Source organism: Neopsephotus bourkii, unplaced genomic scaffold, assembly GCF_033783945.1.
Source record: "Neopsephotus bourkii isolate Nb327-2 ecotype Australia unplaced genomic scaffold, CSIRO-AGI_Nbou_v1 NB_1760, whole genome shotgun sequence".
Taxonomy (NCBI): Eukaryota; Metazoa; Chordata; class Aves; order Psittaciformes; family Psittacidae; genus Neopsephotus; species Neopsephotus bourkii.
In genome coordinates, this window is record NW_026902234.1 from 6,320,425 (window position 1) to 6,347,855 (window position 27,431).

Below are 27,431 nucleotides of genomic sequence, written 5' to 3' on the forward strand. Positions count from 1 at the left end.
ACACCTTTTTGGTTGCTTTCTCATTTCAACAGCAAGTCAGTCTCATTTCAAGTAGCTCCAAAACTGCAAACTACACCATGACTGTAAAACCCAGTATACCTAGAAAAATCATTCCAGAACAGATATGTGACAGGGCTATTTTTGAAGAAACTGTCATACTGCTCTGATCTACTGCTTTCATGTATCTCTTTGCATCTCCCAGTACTCTGCCTGATCCTGCTGCCCCACTGGAAGTTTACTCTTCCCTCCTGCTGGCTCATCCCTTTCCAGACCCTCCATACCTAGCCAGATCTTTCTGATCCCTGGTGCATCCAATCTCAGGCAGGACTGAGCTGAATGATTTCAGCATTGGTTCAAACAGCATGAATTTGGCTCCAGCTGTTAAACTAATCAACATTCCAGACAAATAAATTCATACTAATTTTCATTTCCCTTTAGGATCCAATGAGCCATATTTGATTATGCATATTTTTCTTCACAAAAATAATATTGTTGCCATAGCAATATTCTTCCTACCATAAACTTTGAGCTTAATGACTTTTTATCAGCCTTCTACAAGAACAGAATAGTCGTGGTGCCATCAGCATCTCCCCAGCTCCATTTCTCAAAGCAGTTTTTGCCTGAGAATGTAAACTCCTTTTTTGAGAGTACAGAGTAAACAGACTAAAAGGTCAAGCTTCTAAAAGCTCAGTTCCACAAAGGAGCTCTTACTTGCCTTTTAGTAAGCAAGAGTCCTTTGGAGGTGTTATCCACACAGTTATTCACTCTTAGTGAGTCTGCATTCATATGTATGAGATGAGTTTTGTCTGGAATAACAATATGTTATGGCTGCACTGGCTTCCTTCTAGTCCTTAAACAACTGAATGCAGGAATTTCCAACAGTGAGGAGGAAAGGAGGCTGAGTAAACCTGTACGGGTAACCCATCCTCAGTACTGATAGGGAAAGCAACTTTTATCAAATGGCACGTGCATATTTCACTCCCAGGGACAGGAAGGCCAGTTTCTTATCATGGGTGGCTTCTGACCAATTTGAAGGAGCGGAACACTGGTGGGAATAAGAACATATGTGAGGAAGCTGTGTGAGCTGAACTGGCCTGAACTTTAGCCATGCCCTGGCATGTTCTTTGGCACGCTGTTTTTAACACTAAGGCCAGAGTAAGATATTTCTGTTCTCTTCCCCTGAGTAAAGAAAGGGGCATATTTAACCCAGATCACTTCAAAGACCTAGTCTGTCTTGCAGCCTCACAAAGAGCTATGAAACAAGTGTGAAGGGAATGACAGTGAACGTTCTGCAGTGGCAAGTGTACACACACAGAGAACGCACCCACCAAGGATGTAATTTGCATGGGCAGTCACTCAAAGAAGAAATAAAAACCAATTTCATAAGAATTACAGTCAATTAAAATTTTGCTCTCATAAAAGACCATGCTACATGACCAACCATTCTGCTGGTACTAAGTAAACTCAGCAATTCAATACGTCATAAGATTTCACAATAATTCTATTGTTCCTTTTTGGCTTTATTGCTTTGACAAAAAGGAAAGAAGCTTGGTTTGCCCAAGACCAGAGTTCAGGCATTAGGGTTTTTTTCAAAACTGAAAAACTACTCTCAACCATAAGGTGTCACTGTAGCTCAATGCACAATTATTTGTGGACACCCATAAGCAGAAAATCCCATTTTCTGTTTCCATTCAGATAACAAACTCCCTTTATGTATAATATCCAGTGTACTTTAAATTTTTTTACTAGTACACTTGAAACATTTAAAGAATGATGACTTGTCTAAAATTATGTACTAGGACAGCTCAGTTCCCATTTCTTATGCCTTCCAGTGAGGAAATAATTGGGGAACTGGAGAATATGAGAAAAGAGCTTTGGGATCCCCAGAGCCCAGGCTTTGTGAAGGCCCTGGAGGCAGTGTGGTGAAGGTCTTCTGTATTGATGGCTCTGGCATCCTGCAGGCCCTTTACAGATCTAGGACACATGAGAAGCTTTACAAACCAGTTCTTTGAAACAAGGATATCAAGTAACTACTGTCTACACTGACACCAGTGCGAACATCCCTGTAAGGAAGAACTTATACCTGCTCTACATCACGACTGTAAAACCACTAGCTGTTTCCCAAATAACCCGACACTTTCTCAGAAGTTATTAATTTAATGTCATATTGTACAGAAGGAACACTGACTTGAATTCACAAAAGTAAGATCTTACCTGAGAGTTAATGATCCGCATGGTTGTTTTATTTCCAACATCTTTTTCATAGCCACGTGTTGGAGCAGAATTAAATCTTAGAACAGCATCATGAGAATCTAGAAGCATAAATAAGGGGGTAATTTTCTTCCTTGGCAATACAGAGCAGTATAAAAAATGTAAGTATATAAAAATAAACCTAATTATCTAAACTAACATAAAACTTACACATTTCTCCTAATCTTGATGTTCTAAGGCTGATAAACATTCTACTATGTGCAAAGGAAAATCCTGCATCTGCCACACATTAATAACATTCTTAAGATCCAGAAAAAAAGTTAAGAATCATCTATTAATTTAGCTTGCAATTCTCCAGTATTTCTCTTAATTGGATAAACTTGGTGTGGGAAGGTTATTAGTACACCCAGTACACACAATTTCTCACTATTTCTACTGCAAAATTTGTAACAAATTATCCCATGCAAAAGCGTGTTAATTGCCAGGATATCTAATTACACATTTGAATGAATACCAACACTTAACTATAAGCTTGTGTTCCACAGTATTTTGTAATACTTGAAAATCTCAGACTACCCCAAACCTATTAATCATACCATGTACTTATTCTCAAGGTCAGTATAAGTTAGTCTCTGTAGGGAAGTGAGCCCACAAACCTGCTCACATGCAGAACCTAAGGATCCCTTGGTAGCAAAGACCTAACAAAGCTCACCTGTCAAAATTTCCTCATGAGCTGTTGACCTTGGGAGTCATGAAGAACAGAAAGCAGCTCTAGGTTAAGTAGAGGTCAGGGGTAGACGCTACATGCAAGCCTCAACTGGATAAAAATAATCGGCCTCCCAGTGCTTCCTTTAAGGAAATCTCAAAACCCCAAAGGTGTGAGGGACAGGGAGAGTAAGAAATTATATCCATTGCCCCAAACCACACTTCCCTGTCAAGAGACCCCTATTTAGCCTACTTTTATCCCTTCTATCAATGAAGGTAGAAAATACAATTGAAGCCATGTAATGCCTTAACCCACAGGTATTTTATACACCTGTTTCTCTGTAGTCACTTAAAATGTGTTGTCTGTAGCTCAAAAATGGAGCAGGCAGAAGTTTCCAAAGATAACCAACACGCCTCAGTGGAGTTTGGGCCTATTCTGTTTTATCAAACTGGGATCTTCCATCCTTTCACATCCTTACGCCACACTTGTACTCCAGACAAGAAAACGCCATGTAACATGAAACTGTCAGTCCAGTTTCAGCTGTACTTGCTTGCTTGAACATTTTGTGCCAAAAAGTGAGATTTTTGCCAAATGTCTACTGACCCCAACTCCTCAGAAACTAAGAAGTGAAGTTTTTTTCTATGTCTCTATGCAGGGACAATCCTAGCCTCAATAGCTTGCCTTCATCTGACTAAATATAAGTATCTTGAATGTATAGGGGCTAGATTACATGAAGTCAATAAAAGCTGCAGGCACTCCACATTTTTTGAGAAGAAGAAGAGAAACAAAGATCCTTTGCAATTGAAAACACTTCTGAATTTAAGAACAGACATCTGGACTTGCATTTGATAACTTTTTTATAATCCATTGACTGAGAACCGGGAATTGGGTTGGGAAATGGGAATGGTATGGTTCACAACTTAGCTGAGAGACAGTGTGCTGCATCTCCAACATTCCCCATGCTAGTTCTTCACCATAAAATATATGATCAGGACACAGCTTAACACTGATAATAGGTGGGTTTAAGTCAACTGATTTTAAACCTATTGGAGAGAACCATTTTAAAGATACAAAAAGTTTGCGGTTTGATCATAGATCCCTGTTACCTCCCAATGATGTCAAAATAACTGGGTCTCCCAGTAAACAGCATGATCACAGTGGGAATGTTTGCTGTACTTGCATAGTATCTCTATCTTTATCCAAAAAAACCAATCAGGGTGGGAGGGACAAGGGCAAGAAGCAGAACAAAAATGACATTTATGCCTGCGTTTCTCATATGAACACAGAAGAGGGAGCTAAAGGCCTATGAAGAGAAAGGTTCTGCACTGCTGCTTTCTTGCCCCTTCTTCTCTTTTGGGAGCATAAATAGTGAAAGCCTTTTGCCCGCATAAACTTCATCAACCAAGACTGTACAGCCCATGGCCCCAGAATCAGAACTTGTCCATGGGCTGCTCTTCCTCACTCCCTGATGATGCTGACTGAGGACACAGAGGTGCTCAGCACTAGTGCCTGGGCTGATTTCACAGAGTAGCACCACTCCATAGCGCAGCCCATGGTGCCTCCTGTCAGGTCTGCCTGGACTTCCAACCAAGAAGTTGGTAGCCCTGGTGTCAGCTCTGGGAGAGGACAGTCTTCCACTGCTGTGCATTCACAGGGAAAAAGAGCATCTTGTGCAGTCTGGGCTTTCTCTTCCTGGTCACTCTTCTCACTTTTTCAAGGACTAGAGGGGAAGTAGAAAGGCACAGCCAAGAGCTCAGCGGTAACACACACACTGCAGGAGCCATAACTTCTTCCCCATGGGAATCATGATATGAACAGATGCTGGAGCTTCCATTTTGCATTTTTAGTGGAAAACACAGGCATGGTATCTCCTGTATATTAGCACTTCCCAGGAGCCACACTGATCACTAAGACCCATAGGTTGGCACCAGGCCCCCCTGGGATGGCTGTAAGCAGCCAGTTGTCCTGCCACAGTTCTGACACAAATCCTCTGCTCAATAGGAAGTACCTGCCCATGGCCTGGAAGACACTTATAGAAAACTTCCTGTGACTCGTGCTGCCCTACACGCTTCAATCTGCAACAGGTAGGAAGAGATCTGAAATGCCTGTGTAAGCCTTATCAATCAGCATCTCCTCCCCTTAGGTGCATCAGATGACAATTTCCCAATTAAATCAAAAGATCCTCCTCAGAGAAGGGTGTAAGTTTTCTGTGCCCAGACAGTTCACAAGAAAATGGGTACACACAGGAGCATATAGGCCCCAGGTGCCACGTCAAGCACCGAAGTCCACACCTAGGCTGCACCTGAGTGTGTAAATATGTCATGATGCATACTATGATATATAATGTGATATGGATTCCCCAGTACAACACTAATCCATACTGGTGTAAACTAGATGTACTGAGGAAGGCTGAGAGATTTTGTTTCAGTCAAGTATAACACACTGGAGAAGGGAGGTTTAAACTATTAAGTTTTTTTTCATCCCAAAGATTTCTAAATCAATGGGGCTTCATGTGAATTTGGGGGTTGCACTGGTGTGATTTTAGCTACAGGTCAGCCAGGCACCCATGCTGTGCTGGAAGCCTATACTTGTAGTTTGATAAAGACAGCAGTTCTAATATATCCCAGGGATTTAAAGAAAACCCATCCATGTCAAAGAGGTGGTAACAGTGCAATGAAGCAAGTACTGGGCTGTGAAGTCCAGGAAGATGGGAGGATTAATAAGTGAACATCAAAAGGCTTTTAAAGAGAGCTTGAAGGAGATAACTCTTGCTCCATAAGCAAGTTTGAGACATACATTTCATCCTTCTTTCAGCACTCTTAACATACTGCACGTGTACTGCCAAAATGAATAACTACGGAGACGATAACAAGAGTAGTAGCACTCATTTTCAAAAAGAAAGAAAACCCAAACTGGAATTAATTTTATGCCTCTACATTCCTTTTCTGAACACCTACCACAAAAATCCCACCTTGAAGTGGGGAATTCTGTCAGACGTTGACATCTCAGCACACCTGTAACCTCACTGACTCACTGCAGCAATAGAAAAACAATGGGCGGAGATACTGAACATATTTAAATTCACTCTTAGAAAAGAGGTCAAGGGACCTCCGCTCAGGAAGTTACTCAGGAGTCTGAATTCTGTATGCCTCTGAACTCTTAAGAGTCCTTTGTCTTGCATGAGTTCTTTATCTCATGGAGGAGATGAAGAGGAGGCTCTACTGCTTCTCGACATGGAGACAAAGTTCAGTCTGGGATAGCAATACAAGAAGCAGTTTTTCTGTAAGCCACAAGAAAATATACAGGTATGAAACAGCTTTGCAGAATAAAACCTGAACATGGCTCTAATCTGCTGAACAAATAAACGCATGTTGCAGCAAAATGTCAAATATGGCAGATCTGATGAAACCAGTGCCTCCTTTATACAACAAGCTTTAATATGATATGGAAACATAACTGCTTTCTTCAAATCAAATTATGATTCCAGGCTTGATTTTCCTTTCAATTGTATTGTCCTGAAAGGAAACAGCTTCACTGAATTTCATGAGGTCACATTCATGTAATGCTGAGAGAGAACAACCAGACTTTACAGACCTACGCTTGAGAAGAATGAACCTTTTGAAAGACAAACATGAACAACATACATGTACGTATATATGCACATATATATGCATGTCACCCACCTATTTCATCCCCCAGAGAGGAGTTCAGTATGGCACCAGCAGACATAACTACAGCACAGCTCCCAAAGCCATGTGTATACAATTTGCCCAGTGGAATTTGGGGAACGTGCTTTTCCCATCCAAGAGTGGAGAAGGGAGCCTCCTTGCCATCTATTGTTTTCACATTCACCCTTTCTTTTAGCTCACAGAATAGCTGGTCTCCTGTCAACTTGGAGTTTCGTTTCCCCTTGAACCGCACCCCATGCTTATTGGTGCTCAAATAATCTTTCATCGCCTTCTGCAGTCGAGGGTTTAGCATCTTGGAAGAGACATCCCCTTTCCAAAGCTTGTAAAGAAAGGATTTCGACATTGTGGAATATAGCCCATCCCAGTCATCAGATTCCTCAAGCATCTGGCTTCTCCTGTGCTTTGTGCTCCTTCTCCTCATTCTTCTCTGATGGCTCCAGTTGTTCTGTAAAATATTTACTTTTGGATTATCCTCATCTGCTGAGATGAATTTTGCTATCTCTTGAAGGTGGTTGTGTGACCGAGGCTGACCAGCAGCAAATAAATAATCATCGTTCACTTGGTAGAAAGCACTTTTTGATTTTCTTCCTATCTGGGATGGAAAAAACTCATCTTCACTTCTAAAGGTATCTTCCAAATCAGTCCATTTCTTAATACTTCCAGTCCCAGATTTAAATGTACCTAAGAGATCTTCATTAAGAAGTACCTCATTCCCATCAATGGTTTCTGAAAATGATGGATCGTGAATGGCTCCCATGATGACTCTCTGCTTGCCCTGAAGAGGCAGAAGCCTCTTAGTTTCAATGTAGGCAAAGGAGCTTGGAACTGGTTCAGCAGTGTTGCTATCTGTAAAATAGATGAATATCACCAGAAAAAGCAGACCCCATGCAAAGATCCCAAACAGCATGAGTTGTTTCCATTGCTTCAAGTTAGGTTTCATGGCAATGCCTTTACCAGCTCCTCTGTGCCTTGAAGTATTAGTGACAGAAAATGAAACCTGGAAAAAACATCAAATATTAATCAAAAATGGTTCTAAAAATAGGTACAATTCAGAAATAGCTCAGCATGCTTTGATAGAAGGTGCAGAATTAATATCCAAGCTGTAGCATGGAGGATTCGGAAGCAGACACAAACTCCAGAGCCTGCAGACACTGTACAAGTGACACGCTTTGGCTATAACCACACCGTGACAGCTGCTAGCTACAAAAGAAGCTGGTGGCCAGTTTCTACAGTAACACTGGATCCTGCCTTTGGGGAGATCATGTGCCTGTCTGCTTCTGCTATATCAAGCGTAGAATTAAGAGAGCAAAAGCAAAGCTCATGCCTGGCTGCATGCACAGTGGGGGCAATATTAGCTGTCTTCTCTTCTGCCACTGAAGTCTTTATGCAGTGGGACTGTGAGCAAGCCTGTTGCCAAAAGGACCAGGTAAGGAGCACAAACTCTCAGACGGATAGCCCTCGTCTGCCCAAAGCCTTGAAAGGGTGGTCCTCTGTGGATATCATCAAGGGGTGTAGGGAAGAGCATCACACCAGAACGTCAGAGGGGAACCTTCTCCTCAGCTGGCATGAACTGGCATAGTGTCAACGGACTACATTATTAGTTGCCCAGCATCACACCCAAATAAGAGTGACTGTTGTACCTCTGCTATGGATGCTGCATGCACACCAAGGTGGCATGAAGGAGGTCTGCACATCAAGGTGTACAGCTTTGCGTTTTCAAAAAAGGGGGATGCATGGCACAACCAACTAAATACATATCTTTAGGGTGATGATATTAATATAAAGGACGTGGGTAGGTAATGTCAGACTGAGACTTGGAAATCTGTACTCCATTAATACCTAGGGGTTTTGGACATCTTGTGCATTAGTAGAGGGAGGCATGGTCCAAAATGAAATAAAGTCCGACTGAGGCGGCTGTGTTCCAGGGAAAATACACTAGCACATTGCTGAACCATCGTGTATACTATGTCCTTACATGAACTCACTTGTTTAACCAACTGGTGTGGACAAAACTGGCTGAACAAAGTCTGGCCTTCCCCTGTCATAAGCCTTATCATTCACCTCCTTGCACTATAGTCATCATCAGCCTGTGTTGCAACACTGCAGTCTAACTCAGTGTACTACCTAGTGACAGATCACTTACCTGATCTGGATTAAAACCAAGCCCCTTCTGGAGTTTTCTTTCTAACCACATTTGTTTCAATGACCACTTAACAGTGAGACTTAAGAGCCTCTTATACCAGCCAGCTGTGATCAGAAAAAGGGACCGGGAGCGGGGACAGGCTTGGACTTCATTAACAGCCTGCGCCTCAGGAGCCACCATCTCATCACACAGCAGCCAAACAGTTTACATGCCTCTGATAACACACTGCATGATAATACCTGACCATCAGGAGGGACCAAAACCACAGTCACCGCATGCTATCACCTTTCTGCAAGCTGCTAAACTACATCAAAGCTGAGTGCAGAGTTTAGGCTGAAGCCGTAACTAAGCCCATGTTTTCACATTGAAAGGAAACTAGCAATAACACTGGCATAAGACATTCTCTGTCCCTCATTTCTGCACTGTGCCTCCACCACTGCCAACACCCTTGCTTATGCGGCTGGAATATTACAAACTGAACCAGTAAACTGATACAGCAGGGGGTTAGGGTGGGGAAATGTATGTTCAAGGCATTATTGTGTTTTTTAAATTGGGCAAGCCCCTTATCCACTTCAGTGCGGTGACACATCCAGTTGTGGCAGCACAAATGAGGAGATTGCCTACCACAATGCAGAGGCGAGAACAAACCGTAGGTGGTATTAGCAGGGATAGTTCAGGCTAGCATTTCTGCTGACCTCCTGGGAATGTGAGGCCACAGCATTACATTTCCAAACACAGTCTACTTGAACGATGTAGGCAAGCCTGGAACATTAAAAAAAAAGCAAGCTAACTTTGGCACACAAGACGGTCCAGAGAAAGGATTCATAATGTCACACTTGGGTGACCAAACCTCATTGCAAACACATTCATTTCTAACACATCAAAGAAACAGAAATAAATAATCACAAACGTGATAACCCTGTGCTTCACACAGGTTTGGCCTGGCTCACACAAACCACATGGAAAAAAGCTATTACTCCAACTGACCCATTTTCTACTTGCACTCTGCTGTTGCAAGATTACTCTCTGCAGCACCTCAGTGTTCCCCCCCTACTTCCAATTTCAAATCACTGCAGGCAATGTCCTGTGGGAGTCAACTTACAGTATATGAGCGTTGTGCAAGCTTGGTCTGCCCTAAAGTTATTGCAACCTGCCCACTCATCAGAGTTCAGATGGTTTGCATTTTTAAATCAGCATTCTTTGCCCATCTGAACTGCTTTTATCCCTTTTTATCATTTTCCCTGCTGTGTTTCCCCAGCACTTTTCAACACGTGGCTTCCAAACCACTGTGTAAGTTAGTCTTTGCTCAGTCAGATGTTTCTCCTGCTGAATATACATTTCTTACAGGATCCGAAAAGGAAGCATCTTGCAGAATCTTTTTAACAGACAACCTCACAGGAAGTCAAACCTAGAGAGGAAGGGGTCACTAATGCTTTTCCACTGAGTCACGTAACAAATCCAGACACAATTTAAACATAATCCATAACAAAATCTCACACTTTCCTCAATTTTTGTCCAAGTTTTATTGTATCTTATAACCAGAAGTTGATAAGAAATAGAAAGGTATGAGACTATGAAAGTTTCTATTCAAGTTACAATCTGAAAAAGGAATCAGTGGCATTATTAATTATTTTTAAATTAAAGCGGATGATTTTTTCCCCCTTAACACCTACAAGACCATAAAACCGCATTCATCTCAGATGGTGTGCACATATGAGCATGCACATAATTACCTTTTTCATGCAGCAAAAAATTATCTGTGTAGAACAAGACAAAAAACCCCAGCATACAGCAGTGTATTTGCCAAGACTGCAAGCAAAAGGAGAGGCACCAGTGAGAATAAATCCAAAAACTTTACACATTAACTACTGCAGAAGCTTATCTACAATCCCTTGTTGCAAGTGGGGCCTCAAAAAGGATACTCAAATCTCTTGAAGACCGGAGCTATGCAGGCAAATCTCTGTGCTGCTTTAATGTTTTTTGCTCACAAGAAAAGCCTTGTCCTCCAGCAGTACAGCTGAGCTGGAAGCAAATTCAAGGTCATTACAGTATTAATTGCAAGAGGACCCCTACAGCCTCCCAGGATCTTGAAGGCTGTGTATGGAAAGCTGTACTAAGCCCAGAGAACCATCAGTTTATCTTATCTCCCTCTGCACTAACCATCCAGTCCTCTCCCCCTCAGGCCCTACAGCTTCTCACACCTCACAGTCCCAGCTTTGGGAATGTCTGGGAAAAGAGGGCAGCCCCCCTGACCCCTTGGCTGCTGCCTGAGGAATCCCCCTCAGTATCACATGGGGATGCATGTACTTGGGCTCATGCCCTGTACTGCTGGAGGCAGCGCATCTCAATTGCGAAGAGAAAACCATTTGTGTAAGAAACCCGAATTTATGATCATAATGAATTACACTGGCTAAATAAAAACGGGTGGTTTCATGGGTGTAATTACTGAAGTCCACTGGATGCTTCACGAGGAAACTTCCATCTCTCTCATCTATGCTCATCATACAGCTTTCAAGCTGTTAAAGCAATTCTACGCGAATGTTAAAATTATCATTAATGTTTGCTCATTGTCTCTAACCTCACCATCCCTGCCATAATAATCCTCCCTATTTACACAAAATGAGACAGCTGGACTCCCAGCTCCTGCTAAGGAGGACCAGATGAATGAGGCTGTACCTGGGCAAAACACCCACGACTTAGCCCAACCCAGCTTCCTCTTCAGCAGGACTAACAAACCTGTTTGCCCCAGAGTCTGAAGATCTCATTTTCCTATGCATCCCCTTCCTGATGGGCTCTTTCAATCATTAACTAATTTAAGCTCTAGATACCATGTGGAGAGGGGCTTTTTTCTTACCTAGCCTGGTTGTTTGCATGGAAGCCATGGAAAACATGAGGCAAGGTACAAATGAGTGAAGGGGGTAGAAAGGAGAGACTTGCTCATTCACTTAATAGAAGTACTAGCAGCAGCTGTAAAAAAAGAAAGGCAAACCCCACTTGTATCTTTGCATCATCCGAGGAAATAAAGCCAATTCCCCAGTGGAAACTGGAGGCCAATCTTTCCAAAGTGGCACCCATTTGTGGGAAATTTCATTTTGGTAGGCTACGATGCAAGAAATCAGCATGTTCCCCCTCCCCCTATATAGCCCATTGTGTTGCAACAAGGAGCACTTTAAGTTTCTCTAAAGTAGGCCTCCTGACTATTTTTTAAATGAGAAGAGATGGATGAGGGAGATTTTTTTTTTTTTTTTTTTTTAATTCCTTTGAAACATTCCTCTCTTTCAACACTGTCTATTGTTAAAATTAATTTGTACAGACCCCGGCAGCTCAGAGGTCAGGATGGTTCAAGTTGATGTTCTAAGATGTGCACTGTTATGTTAAACAGGGTTTTTCTTGGCTACAGCTTTGCAGTGGGAAGGTCACCTCGGGGTTATTTGGGGGAGCAAATGTTAGCTGTGGGCAACCGTTCCCAAAGGGCTGAGAACCAGACCAGGGTTTATTTGATGGAAAGCTTAGGCTTCCTGAGCAGATAGCAAACGCTCCTTCAGTTTGCTTCATCTCTTAGTCAGCTAATTCCAGGGTATTAAGAAACCTCTGGCAGAGGGCAAGACAGCTGGAGGCTGCATTTCCAGGGTGGGGAAACACACTCATCCTCTCATGTGGGAAGTGCCAAATTGGTTTTAGCGTTATCACATCATTTCTGCGGTGCAAGCCATACAGTAAGCAGCAACAGACAGGCAAGCCTGTGGGGAGTGGTGACTGCCAAAAGATGTATATTAGTCTGTTGATGGCCTGGGTACTTGTCTTATTGGCTGTGATTAGGCCTCCCACTTAATGAATCTCTTTTGGACAACTTCCTTGTTAGTCCCAATAAATCTGGCTCCTTCCTTCAACATTATTTTCAGAGGAGTCAGGCTGCATTCAGTATTATTTATGGCAACATAAGAAAATGTCTTCTGAAACAAAGAAGAAACAGCCAAACAACTCAGAAGTGGGATTTATTTTTTCAGTATTGCTCAGTGCCTTTTAAACCTATATTTAGTTATCTTCTTAGAGAAAATTTCCTGGGAGATATGCAAACGATCATGTTGCTAACCTGAATCACCCGTTAAATGTGAGCCAAGTGTCCCAAGCCAGGGCATTTGGAAAGCAGATTCTCAGGTTCTTGTTTGCTTCTAGGGATGCAGGCAGGCAGTGTCCCTTTTCTCTGGTCCTCTGATAAAACCTACGATTTTAAGTTAAAAGGGGTGGGGTTGAGTGGCTTTTTTTATTATTATTATTTTTCTAATGCCCCATTCCCAGGAGCTGAGGCTGTAAGAAAATTACCAAATATAGTGAGACTTGCAGTAAAACTCACTCAAGCTGGCAACCTGGCAGCTGGAGAAATGCTCAGTGGGGTTTCTGCCAAAGAACGTGTCCTAGATTATCCTGTAAGAGCATGGGGTTTAGATGCATCAATCTCTGGGTTTCAGTGGGAGGTCAAAGCTACCTTCTAGGCATCTGATACCCACTTGCCACACTCCATCATCAAGTTTAAGCTGCCTGGCACTGAAACCAGCCATTACTTTCCCACAGCCCACAGTGCCGCCTGCACAGCCCAGGGACCACATACAGGTTACATGAGTGTGGGCTGACAGGAGGGAAGTAAAAATAGCCATACCAGCTCTTAGCCATCACATGCAGACTTTCCCACTGCCAGTGGAAATGTTCTGCAGAGCATCAAGGGCTAGGGAAAACCTGGCTTCACAGTGACTGCACCTCCTGGGTTGGGTCAAGCTCCACCTACCCAACCTGTAGCATCTTTTCTCACAAGCCATGACAGTGGCTCTTGCTCTGATACACACCAAGATTTTACACTCTGGCTGAATTTCATCCCAAATTTCAGGTTAGGGGAGACCATGCAAACTTCTTTGTTACTTACAGATTGGTTGTGAGCCAGCCACAGTCTTGTTATTATAACTGAGGGTTTCTGTAGAAATGTACTACATATCACTGCATGTGAAATTCAAAGCAACTTCAGTGTAAATCACTTCCAGGCTCTTCAATCAAAACTACAAAGGGGCAGAAGCATAACATAGTCGTGCCGAAAATAAGCAATTTTCACAACATAAATCAGCCCTGACAGCCTCTCAAGGAGCCCCTCACATAGCCACATACTACCTTCACTCAGTCTTACCTACTTCTGAACTCTTTTTTTCTGTCATTTCCTCTTGTAATACTTTTGCTGTGTCCTGGCCCTGTTCACAGTCAGATGCAAAGGTTCAAAGGCTGCTTCAGGTTCCAGCAAATATCAGCACTGCTTGGTTCCACCAGGCAATGTAGGTGCAAAAGCCACCACTTTGGCCACAGTCCCTCACACACAGTACAGAGCAGCTAAGGGATCTTTTCTGTCCTTGCAGAACTACCAGCTGGCTGTTCTTGGACAGGTTTTTGGCACATTTCAGGTGCCACAGCACTGTCTCTTGATACAAGCACCAGGAAAAAAAGCCGTAAACTTTCATCTGTGTTAGTATGAAACCGCTGCAAATATGCAAAGACAGCGCAAGTCACTTTTCCAAAGTGAAACTCAGTATACCACTGGATAATCACAGAGTGATCCAGCTTTGTACAAGCACCATCCTGGCTAGCTACTCTTACACTTCAGTAGTTCTCCACACAGGCAAAGCCCTGTGGATCAGGCTACCTAGTGTTTTTTTCTGTTACCTCCACCATCTCTGTTTCCCATCATAAACTGCAGACTGTAGATGAACTGCAGTCGTTCCCAAGGGACTTGATCAGCATTAAGGTCTTGGGAAGCTGAATGCTGTAAGGCCTGTCAGCTGAAAAAGCTGGAGATAAAAAGCCAGGTGGGGAAAAAAGGCGATCAGACTGATGGCCATCACTTAACTTGTGTATTCTCCATTCATACATAACCACCTTATTAAGGTACTTACTTTTATTGTAGAGGTAAGGTCATCGAGGAGGATGCAAGTAAGCCAACACAGGGAGGAAGAAGCAAGGAATGGGGGAGGCTGGGAAGAGGCTGGGACACTGGGTCAAGCAGGAAGGAAACCCAGCTGCAGAGCAGCACAGAGGGCAGGAAGGCAGGGGTGAGTGGCAGAGAGGATGAAGAGAAACTATGCCTACAGCACTAGTGAAACAGCAAAACACCACCTGCCAGAGGCAGGGACAACTCATCACTGAGGCGCTGAGAATTAAAAACAAAACTTCCTCCCACTAGGAACAATCACATCCTTCTTTCTGGGTAAGCACTGGATGAGCCCTACTACTGCTGAGGTCTCTGACGCAGAGAATGCTACCCTATTTCTCCCAAGCAAATGATGGGGAAAAAGGCCACCATGCTCCTGCAACAGTCAGGAGGTCTGGGTGAGCAGCAGGACCCATGCTGTGTCTTCCCCCCTTTTTCTGAGCAGCCCTTCCCAGGTCCATGTGTTGCTTCCTGCCACCCCTGTACATGGGAAAGGGAACCCTGGGGCACCAAATGAGCTCTAGAAAGGTGGAGCATGGCCCTTGCTCCCCTCCCACCTCATGCGGCAGGGTACCCATGGACTGAGCTTTGCAATGGATTAATACCCAAAATAGCTGCACATATTTTCTTCCTCTCTTCTACCCTCTTCATGTCTCTTGACAGCCATGCAGAGATGCTCCCATCTACAGGTAGGGCTAGTGCCCAAGAATGATAGTGCCCATCTTCAGCACAGCTTGGCTCTCTGTGGGCCTGATCCATCCCTGCCCACAGAATGAGGTTTTAATCCCCTTCTCCATGCAAAAGCACAGTGCAGGAGCAGTATATACCTATGTTCTGGTGTCATGTGTAACTTAACATGATGGCAGAAATCTCTTAATGCCCCAAAACAAGACAGACATGCAGAGAAATAGTCTACCCAAAGTCTAATAAAGCATAAGGGAAAAAAAATCCAGCCAACATACATAACTGTATTCAGTTCCTCCCCTCTTTTTAAGGGACAGCTTTTGATACCATACTTGCAAAAACACATAATTCAAAAAAGGAAGGAAGTGCTTTGAGGGTTTTTTATTTAAAGCTTGACAGGATAAACGAATCACAGTCTCATTAAATCACACAAATCTCAGACTGCACACAAGACCAAACCACGAGAAATAGAACGTTACAAATCTCCATGCAGTTCTACACTTTCAGCACAACAGCTCATTTTATTTCTGCTCTTGGCAAGGTTAGAATAAAAAGCTTCTTTTCTTTGCTCCATAAATGATTTTAGATGCTATATTACTTGAACTTAACACAGCAGTAATTGCACAGAAAAAGGGCAATCTGAATTGCTTCCTGAGAGAAGGGAACATTTATACTAACACGCGCATGAACAGGGAGCACAGTTACAAAAGGTCTGTTTCAATCCTATCACAAAAAACTTGACCAAATTCACAGTCTTCCAGGCAGAAATGGTTGCAGAATTTTGATTTTCTACTCTAAAGCAACAACGTTTCTGAGGTTTACTGATTATCTGTATCACAATACAGCACTAAATTTTATATCCGCAGAGTATGTTTATATTGCATGTTCCAATAAAGCAAGTTCTATAGGCACTGTGGTTTGCTTTGCTTTCTATTACTAATTTCTTATTAGACTGTAGTTTGCCTCTTTACATTTGTTCCAAAAAGCAAGCAAACACTTGTTTTAAAACTCTAAAAAAAGAACAAGAGTAAATAAATCTTTCCCTGTTTCTCAGCTCTGTCTCAGTGCCAATTTCTATTTGTTTATGTTAGCAACATGATTGTAAGAGAGCATTGAGAAAATTACCATTGTTAATGTCTCATTTCTATATACTGATACACATACATACAAAAAAACAAGCCTTCTATAGGCTTATTCGCTCTACGCTAAAAACTTGAATGAAAGTTTCGCCCTGGAAGATGGCTTGCCAAATTGAAGGATGAAGTCAGTTTAGCCCTTGTTACATTACAAATACAGTCCACAAGTGAAGTTTCCTGGACTGGAACAATTTTTTCTGCCTTTTTTGTACATTTTAATACTTAACATGACTATGCTGATGATAAGCCAACCTACACTAGCTGGGATGTTTTGTTTGGCTTCATAAAGCAAAATAAAGTGGTATTACTATTTAAGTTCTTTTTCTTTCTTTCTTTCTTTCCTCCATTCTGGCACTGCTTTATGCATGGCTCAGGGCAATATTAGTTTGAACTATGACTAGAGCAACAGAAATCTCTTACTGTGGGGGATACAGCTGTTTGTAACCTGACACGAACCACTGGAAACTGAAACCTACCTGTCTAGAAATTTTGCAGAGAATCAGGATTTCTAAGAACTACCATCATGAAACCAATATGAGGAATAGTGACAATAAAATCAAGGTTGTTGGTTGGATTCTCCACAGTTTTCCCCTTTGTTCAGTCATTACCGCCCATGTGCAGCGCACACAAGTCTTCTTTCCCAGGTCTTGCAATTCACTCCCTACAAGTATCAATGACTTCACAAGGTGAAAGGTAGCAGAAAAAAAAACCAATCAGGATCTCTGAAAGCTCTGACACCATTTAAACAGTGAGAAACTGAGGTAATTGAGAGGCAAGACAGAGCTGGCTAGTTTGCAAGATTATTTGCATTAGTTGTTTGTGTCATAAAAGAGAACAAAAAACAATTCTGAGCACATCCTCACTGGATACAACCCTGGAATTACCATCTGATGCTAATTTTCACCATCGTAAGAGACAACGAAATCTAAAACTTTGTATTCTGAGATCCACGGGACACTACAGATTAATCTGTGAAAGAGTAAATGCTTTTCTTACTAAGAAAAAAAGGTTGTTGACATGCCTTTACAGAGGAAAGTCTCCATTTAAATATTGTCTTTGAAGTATGAAGCTATCAGAGTACACGTAATATATTCCTTTAGTTCTTCAACAAGTGAGATTCTCAACATTTTCATTAAAATATTTGTTAGTATTTCAATGCTGGCTATGCCTTTTTTTTTTTTTTTTTGGTCTTCAGTCAACAGGCAGGCCTTTGAAATTATCACTGATTTCAGAAAACAAAGCCCTCCTCCTATGACTGCCTATAAGTAGCCAAGATGTGCAATCCCACTGCCTATCTTTTGCATGCTCTGCTTAGGAAATGCAGAAGCATCTGCTTAGAAGATGCAGATGAAGTGCATTTCTTGCCTGGCACAGAGGATAGCCATCCTCCCAGTAAGATGTCAGATATGTCTGAAACTCTCCTTCTCCCTCTCTTCTCCTCCCTTGCTGCACACAGGCACCCACAGGAACAGACTCTCAGATGTGGCAAGGAGTAGCTGGGGTCTGTCCATGCTCCCCTAGTATAGCTGCCTGCTTGCTTTTCCCAATCTGAGACATCGTATGCCTCCCTTCAGGTTTGTGGCCTTCCCATAAAACAGTGAGTTTTTCCTCACCATGGCACCATCTGACATTTAGGAAGGCTACTGGCAACACTCAAGCTAACCATTTGGAGACAAAAAGGTTTGTGAGGATGGAGACTTTTATGTGTTTTTGCCCCTTGCCTAGCATAATACAGCTCCAATCCACGTCTGCAGCTTTTAAGTGCTAAAGGAGGAGGCCAAGTAATAAAGAAAAGCCAATTCAAAGCCCTAAATCAATCAGAAGAAGGTCTTCTCTGCCAACATAAAAAGAGACTGTTCTGAAAAGGAAATCTTTGTTTTAACATAGATGATTCCTTAGCAACACGCAATCCATGTCAAACCTATTCTGCTGATGCCTCGAACCAGTTCAGACCCTAAACAAATGAAAAAATAACAAAAATCCGAAACCATTTAGTCCAATCTAAAAACTAATGCCTAACATTTCTAACATTTTCATGATTCTTTCTCTTATATCCTGATTTGCATCAGTAAATCTAGTCAGCATATGTTAGTAGAGACATCATACTAACAGTTAAAACTGCTATAGCAGGTATAGTGTATACTATACACACAGGATGACTGCAAGCAAAGCAAAATTTTCCTACTTTCATCAGCCTAGGTTTTTTTAACTGTTGAAGAAAAAACACATTGAAGTTCACGCTAAATATGGGTGTGAAAACATAAAAAGTAAGACCAGCAGCAACCACAAACAATGCCAAGCAGTGATGAGACTCTTGTTCTAGTGTTCGCCTGTGCTCACACTACTCCAAACTCAGATTCTTCAGCATCTATGCAAAACATTCTATTGTGCCTGCTCTGCTGTGGTAAAAGAGTAAAATTCTTGTGAATCTGTATTTGGACATGAGGAGGTATAGCAAAGTGCTGGTAGAATTCCACTCACTGGTAGGGAATCTGCCTCTAGTAGGACAACTACTGAGTTTTCAATTTTGCCAAACCCAGCTTGGTGAACTGATTAAACAACATTCACCAATCCAGTAATGCAGAAGGAACTCTATATAGGAATAGTGCACTTCCTTAACTCATTGTAACCTGTACTTTATCTTACGGCATTGCACAATTTCATAGTACTTCTAGCAACTACAGTGAATTGCATGATATGACGACCCCAAATATGAAATCTGACATTACCTCTAACAGACCCTGGAAAGTCATGAGAGGCACTAGGTTATTTCCAGGGCAGAATGGCACGGCTCAGTGTATTTCTATTATCCCACCTCTGTGCTGACAGAAAACTACAGCAGAATCCCATAGCATCCCACAATCCTGAAGTGACATTTATGTAGAGGAATGCAAAGATTTTCAGACGAATTTACAGGCAGCAGTAAACTGGTCTACTTACAAATCACATTTACTTGAACGTATCTCTTACCTCGCATTCTGCTTGCCCACAGTAAGAATGGGGTGGTTTTTCTACTTCAGCATAAGAAAACGAGTACCACTGAGCTTTTCTTACACAGGCAGACAGACAATATGTCCTTCTCCAGAAGAACCAAAAGAAATACTCTTTACAGTTAGTGGCTGGTGTAGGAGTACCCAGACCCACAGACCTGAGTGAGGTCCAGCTGTGGATAGGAACCTCACTAACGGCATTCGCACATGAACACAGAACTGTCAGTGCACACCCCAAGTTTGTGCTGCAAATCAGGTCACTGGATAACACTACATTTTAGTCTAGGGATGCTGTGCTTTGACAGATCTCTCCCTATGGACATGGAACTGCTGGAACAAGTCCAGAGGAGGGTCACGAGGATGATCAGGGGACTGGAGCACCTCCCATATGAGGGCAGGCTGAAAAACTTGGGGCTGTTCAGCCTGGAGAAGAGAAGGCCGTGTGGAGACCTCATAGCAGCCTTCCAGTATCTGAAGGGGGGCTATAGGGATGCTGTGGAGGGACTCTTCATTAGGGACTGTAGTGATAGGACAAGGGGTAACGGGTTAAAACGTAAACAGGGGAAGTTCATATTGGATATAAGGAAGAAGTTCTTTACTGTAAGGGTGGTGAGGCACTGGAATGGGTTGCCCAGGGAGGCTGTGAATGCTCCATGTGAATGTTCAAGGCCAGGTTGGACAGAGCCTTTGGTGACATGGCTTGGTGTGAGGTGTCCCTGCCCATGGCATGGGGGTTGGAACTAGATGATCTTAAGGTCCTTTCCAACCCTAATTATTCTATGATTCTATTTTAACTACTTTTTGAAATTGCTAAATCTCTTCTTCAGATTGCTCCAAAAGCAGCAGAAATTACTAACAGTGTACTAATTTATGATGAAATGGGCTTATCATACTAAACACTGATAAGTTTTTTAAGCTTTGTTTGAATTTGATACAGCTCTTTAACACTCCTATCAAATGTGCTTTCACAATTCTCAATGGATAGTATTTATCTGACTTATTTACTAATTATTTTGCAATTACAAGTGTCCCTCAGGTCTGAATAATTTTGATGAAAGAATGAGCACACTTACACGGTTTCATACCATGAAAGAAGAGAAAATAAAGGAAAAGTACCTGTTATGGCTCAGATCAAGCAAATGGAAAGCTTGATTTCTCTGAAGTGTTTTTTTAACTTTATCACCGTATGCAGGTAACAATTTGTATCAAACCTACAACACCATGGCCCTGCCAAGGTCTCCATTTAGGGTTTTATTTTTAGTAAATGCAGATAATTACCAAAAGCAACGGCAAAAGCAATATTCCAGATGCAGATACTGTGAATGTCACTGTCTCGATAAAGAAACTGAGTATGGACAAGCACAAGGAATAATGTATTTTCAAAATCATTAAATGCAACATGCCCAAGGACATGCTGTAGAGGAGCCTACATTTCTGTCTGTGGGTAACATATACAGTTCCCTTTCCAAGAGATGGAGAATCCAAGTTTATGTGAATTCTAATATATCACTTTTTTTCCAAGCACACTCTTGTAAGAAACAGGCACACTGGTGTCTTCAGTTTAAAATCAATTTCACTCAGCTTGGGCATCAGAGAATTGGGAAAAAAATAGACTTTTAGTACATGACACTTTTCACGATGCTTTCTAAAAGCACTGTCTTTCTTGGAAAATCTAACATTGTTAATATAATACGTACTTTATGTACTCTATGTGCTCTCTCTACAGCTACTACTTTTCCAGCATTTCTGCCAGTGGCTGATGACTCCAGACTACAGTCCTGTTTCCTTCAGCATCGCCATGTCACTATAACCACCTCTTGACTTCCAAAACCTCAGAAGAAGGAGCATCCCTATTCTGAACCATCTCCAAGACCTATGAACCAGTCACCACTGCTATAAGCCTTGACCCAGTCTGTCTTTTTCTTGATGACACTTTTATTCAGCATGCCTCTTTCTAAGTCACTTGCCATTTTCCCAAGTACTTCTCATACACTGGACTTGCAATTTTCTTCTTTTGTAACCTCCCTTCAAATGGATGGAAAACGAGCAGAAACTTTTGCTTAAAAAAGAGATTGCATTTCAAAGACCAAAAAACTGTTTTGTTTAGTGGATCTGAATGAAAAATTCAATTTCAGTTTATATCCCAAAACCACAGCGGAACTGGTGTGGTATCAATATTACTTTCAGAGAAATTTGAACACTGGGGTAATGAGCGAGTCTCTTATTGCTCTGCTGTTACTGACTGCCCTTACAGCTGATTCCAAACAACTGGGGGGTGGGGACTCACACATAAAAAGGCTGACTTTAATCCAGTAGTAAGTTATGAGAAACTTCATACTCTATCCCGTATACTCAACACGTGCATTCAGCATTTGAGACACTCCAGTACTGTCCACCTAACAGCTTTATTGTCATTACACAGCTGTATCATTGTCTGGCTGTTAATGTTCCCACCTAATTTCCTTAAAATGTTAAAAGTCAATAAATATGAAAATAATATCAAGGATTTACTGGGCGGGGGGGGGGGTACTTTAATTAAAGTGTCATACTTTTTAACTGTTCTTTAGAAAGTGAGCCAATTCAGAAATAGGGTTAAAGTGGCACTATCAAAAAGCAAACTACTGTAGAAAGATGCCTTTACTGTCTTGAGCTGGATCAGATGTCTATCTTAGCCATGCTGAACTTCTCAGCAGTCAAGGCTATGATTACTATTGGCTGCTTGACTGATTAGACATGGTGCTGGTATGCCTGAGACTGTCCAAACACAGCAGGGGTTACTGCAGCAGTAGACAATACTATAATGTTGCAGTATTACAGGGTATGCAGTTTTCTATCCCTTCTCTCAGCTTGTGCACGGGTTTATGAGATGCCTTGGAAGCTTTTGTCTGCAAGCACAGGACTGAGCAGCACCAGTAGTAACTCAAAGCTTTGAAGCTCTACAGCCTGAAGAGCACAGACACACTATTTCTAGAAATGCCAGGAAGATATAAATTCTCTGAGGTGATCTCCTCCATTGGGGTCCTGCTTAAAGAAACCATTCAGGGAGTCTATGGAGAGCACTACAGTGCAGTGATGCTTAAGCTAGCTCAGGAATCAAAAGATGCATCTTCATGTCTATACTTTTTGCTTGACATTTCCTCTTTGGCGGCTGTGGTTTTGCTGCTGTCGCTACCTGAAGAATCCTCGGGGCACTTTCAACATCAACTAGTTAATTGTTTTAAAAAACAAAGAGGTTCAGTGTCACACAGTACAAAAGCAAAGTTACACATACATACAGTGAGCTCTAGCTGGGCCCTTATTTGTCTCATGCCTACCTTGCAAGAACACATATTCTAGTGACTGCAAGGCTTAATTATTTTAATTCCGTGGTCCAGGAGTTTTCAGCGGGGTTTCTCCACTGCTTGCAGCTTTTGCAGACTGTAGCAGTATATCTGATCAGTAGTTTAAGTAGCTGTGATCACATTACACCCACTCTGCACTCTTCTCATTGGCTGCCTTTATAGCAGCAGATTGATTTTTAGCTGGCTCTGTTGGCCGTTTCAGTACTACCAATAACAAATAGGAACCCTTCTGATAGGTGTTATTTGCAGACACCCTTTTTCAGGAATTAACCCACAATAACCTACTTTATCTTAGCAGACAACTGTATGTTTGGTGTGGGGTGTGTTAAGCAAGCAGCAGTAACATCCTTTGGCTACAGATCATAGCTGGTACCGGTACAGATGGCAAACAGGACAAAGTCCATCCCTTGAACAGACATGGAGCACCTCTCAGCTTTGTGAGCTGCAGAGCTCAGCAGATGCTGGGTGATCCTGCCTGAAAGAAAGTCCTACCAAACACTGATCAACAGCACCTTGTCTCTTCCAGGAGCTGCACCTCCTGACTTCTGCTGAGTCTCTCCTGGCGCTTTCAAACTGAGCCCCAGAAAGAAAAATACAGTTAAACACTGACTTCAAACACTCTCAGCCCCTGCCTCAGGGTGAGGGCTCACTGCTGCTTGACATCTGTTCCAGCTCTGCTTGCTCACTCTGCCTGTAAAGTGACTAGGTCAAATTAATCCAATGTCTTTAAAGACAGCATATTTAGAGACCTTTGGTCATGTGACTCCATCTACCAACAGCAAGTACCTGCAATGACATGCTTTGGGCTTCACATCATCCAGAAAACAGCACTCAGAGCAGAGGAAAGGGCTGGTGCACAACCAGGTACCACTTCTACACAGATAAGGTGCCCCTAACTCAAAAAATAAAAAGCACTTCCAGGCTCAGAGTCACTTTCTTTAGATCTTATAATGCCTGCCTGAAATCTTACAACTTTAGCACCTAGACATCTCAGAGTACAGGTGTTTACACACAATGAAGAGCAGCTCAAGAGCACATATGGACAGCAGTGGTCCCAATATCAGGCTGTTGCCACCTTCATGGCTTTCCACAGCAGGCACTGCCACTAGGGAGAACTGGAATGACAAGATGGACATCTAGAAATTTTTTTTGCCTGGAGGTGAGAGTCTAACTAGGCCAACAGAGATACTCTCTTCTACCAAGCACACAGGGAAAAACTGTAGTAAACAGTGAGGTCTCAAACCAGATGCTCCAAAAAGCTCTCCAGAGATAGTCAGGTGAGAGCAGGACTCCAACCGTGACTTTCTCTCCAGTGGATAATAGGGCTAATGCTTCTGCCTTACCACATATACCATGCAGAGCCATGCAAAATCTGTCTCCAAGCCATGCTGCTCTAAATTTATCCTTAAAAAGAAAAAAAAAATCTAAAATAAATAGCAAAAATAAAATCAGTCTGAACAAGAAATAGCAATGAATAATTACAATGGAATGAGTATCAACAATGCAGAAATATTTCTAATGGAGAGATTAGCTTTCTATAACAAACTCTGGTTTTAACCTTCGTAACTTCAACAAAGTAAAACCCAGTCACATGAAATTTCACAGTCGTGGTCTTGTGCCAAGGAAAGCTTCTCTGGAAAGTTTGAGGTAGATCAGCCAAGGCATCTTGGAGATACGAGAGTTCCAGAAAAGTGAGGTGTTCTCCATTTCTTGGACTGTTTCCTAATTTTTTTTGGCTCATCATAACTTAAAAATGGTTGGCTTAGACATTCCAAATTTGCTTGGCTACTGCTGGCGCCTTTGACTAGTTGCAGGCTATTTTATTACTAAATGTGGGTTTGTGCAAATTCTGAACTCTGCAGTTGTTAACACCACATGTTGGCTTGTATATACCACCAGCAAGCCAGCCTGGCCCGCTGCAGGATCCTCAGTCACCACTTCAGCTGTGCTCAGGAGGCAACACTGAACCCCAGGACCCTTCTCTCAGGTCCAGCTGGGTGTAAGAACTTGGCTGGACTTTACAGTCTCTCTATGGGGAGACATTTCGTCAGGCTGGAGAGAAATGGTCCCAGGACACTTCTAAGCCTTGCCAGTACCAAAGTGCCTCTCCTGGAAAGGTAAGCATAGAGCAGGCAGAGATGGTTTCCTCCCCAGACTTATTGTCATCCCCCCTACTGTGTCTTCAATTCGTACTTAGCCTTACTCTCTGATGCACCCAGAAAATATTCCCAGGGATAATCCACATAACTCCCAAGTACTCTCTTTTCCATGGATTACTGATCCAATCTATTTTCCACTTCCATTTCATGGTGATTGCAAACTCCGTGCTGGGGTCTGGGTGCTGCTACTGCAGCTTATTACCTTTCTCTGCTCCACTTCATTGGTCCTAAAGGCCCTCTTCTCGACTGGAAGCCTTATACGCATAGGCACAATCTCATTAGACTTCAGGGCAGGAAAACCCAGGGGGAAGATCTCAGTCCTCAAGAAGTAGATTTCCCCTGAGCAAACTAAAAGCTTTGATAAATCTTGGAAAGCCTGGGGGTAAGGAATTTGCTCTTGGTGGGGACTGCTCTGCTCAGTCTCAATTTTGATAACAGATATTACAGCAAGATCATGTATCTTTTGAGAAAGCCTTCAGTGTGGTCAACTGCATTAAACAATTCTCCTTAATCTTTGATACTTCCTTCGACAATGACTCTCACCTGCCAGGCTGCCAAGAAAATAAGCAGTGTACAGCTGATCAGTGGTGGAAAACATTAGGACATTAAAACACTTCTCAGTGAAGTACGTTTCTCCACAGAAAGTGCCTCAGTTACAAGGAGACCTATTCTTTTTGAGATGAACACATGCATGACTCCCATTCATAGGAGCTACGGAAGTAGAATAGGCTTGAAAGTGTGCACATTTACCAAACACTGATCCCACACAGAAGTGCCTTTTAAGAATGATACATCCTTTGACCTACTGCATCTTACTTTTGCTCTTCAGAAACCAGAGACCTTGTAACTACCACATCACCTACATTTAAAAAACAAAAACCGGTGATACAAGCACCAAACCCCCCCCCCCCCCAAATCCATAAACTGTAAACTATCTACGTAGTAGATAGTAAGAACTGACGTGTTTTCCACATTGCTTACCCAACCAAATATTTATCAGAGTTCTTTTATTTTTGTACTGGCTTCATACATCGGTTCTGTCACCTTTTAACCACAGATAATCTACCTCAGAGGTTTGCTCTTCTCAGGCGAGACCACACAAAGCTCATCCTAGTTTTACAAAATACACAGCCTTGTGCCCACCTGTGGAGCACCAAGGAAAGCTGCCAGAGGAGGATGTCCCATGGTCTCCCATGCCATGGTTCTTCTGCTTCACCTTCCTGCTCATCTTCCCTTTGGGAAGGGGTGCTACCCTCTCCATCCTGCTGCTGCTGCATAAGCTAATGAAAAGGGCATGAGGAGGATCTGTGTGCACCTCCCTCCCCCTCTCAATCCACAGAGGGCCAGTCACAGTCTGACCCGAACTTAACACTCAGGCTGTAAACTTACTTAACACTTGTAGAAGAATTTATTTTTTTTCAAACATACTGATGGCAGCACATGGCCCAATCGACAGGTTTATTATTGTAAGAGACTTTTTCCACCAGGTTATAGTCCTTTTTATAAACATGTGTTTCAGCACATAATAAAACCCCTAAGAACTGTTCCTGAAACACGCAGATACAGAAACTACTCTTCAAGGTTTGTCAAGATAATGTAAGAAACAATCATTAAGGGACTTCCATTTTTATAAATGTCGTTTTCTAAACATCTTTTAAATCTAAGGGTACTGAGACTTATGCATGTTAAACAAAACAACAAAAAAAAAGAGAGAAAAGTGAATTCTCTTTGTTAATGCCACATTATTCTCCATTTTGTCAAAGCAATCATTTTTATACTAACTTCTCCTTCCGCTAGGTAGACCATTTAACTGTGCTTTAAATCAAAACATGTGTTTTATGGTTGAATAAGAAGCTTCCGAAAAAAGGTGGCATATTATAAAGAAAATGTCAACACCACACCACTAGTCATTCAAACTCATCCGTGTAAAACCACCCTTGGTATTCTGTGCCCTTCAGCTGTGCTAATAAAAGGTCTGTATGTGGTGGAGTCAAGGTAGTTAGATCACAGCTTTACATCCATCTGTAAGGCTATATTCAACTTAAGTATCTTTACGTATGTCACTGCCTGACTTTCCTATAAACCACGTTGTGTTCTTAAGAAATAAGGCTTCTTGTCTATGCAGCTATAATGCAATTTCTATGCTAGCACCACTGGTTGGATGGAGGGCGGGGAAGAGAAGAAATTACATAGTGTACACTGCTTTCTTCAAAAAATTCCAGCACTCCTTTTATTCCTAATGCTTCCTCTATAATGCCTCATGATATATTTAGCCCAAGCAGGCTTTCTTTTAAAACCAGTTTCTTCAATACATCAAAATACAACCCAACTCTCATGTACGTTTGCTAGGAGCTCTGTTTCCTACCACCCAAGTTTATTCTCTCCTGTGGAAAGGAGTCTGCAGCTA

At 42.2% G+C, this 27,431-nt stretch overlaps 1 protein-coding gene across 1 annotated transcript in view; it reads right to left on the reverse strand.

Annotated features, from left to right (window-relative positions):
• The window catches only part of ST6GAL2 (ST6 beta-galactoside alpha-2,6-sialyltransferase 2), a 49,425-nt gene that overhangs the window by 15,921 nt on the left and 6,073 nt on the right, over nt 1-27,431 (reverse strand). The window contains exons 2-3 of the mRNA XM_061377940.1: nt 6,601-7,603; nt 2,215-2,312 (exon numbers count right to left, since the gene is read on the reverse strand). Coding sequence (XP_061233924.1) covers nt 2,215-2,312; nt 6,601-7,546 — 1,044 coding nt within the window. The 5' untranslated portion in view covers nt 7,547-7,603. The remainder of the gene's footprint in view (nt 1-2,214; nt 2,313-6,600; nt 7,604-27,431) is intronic.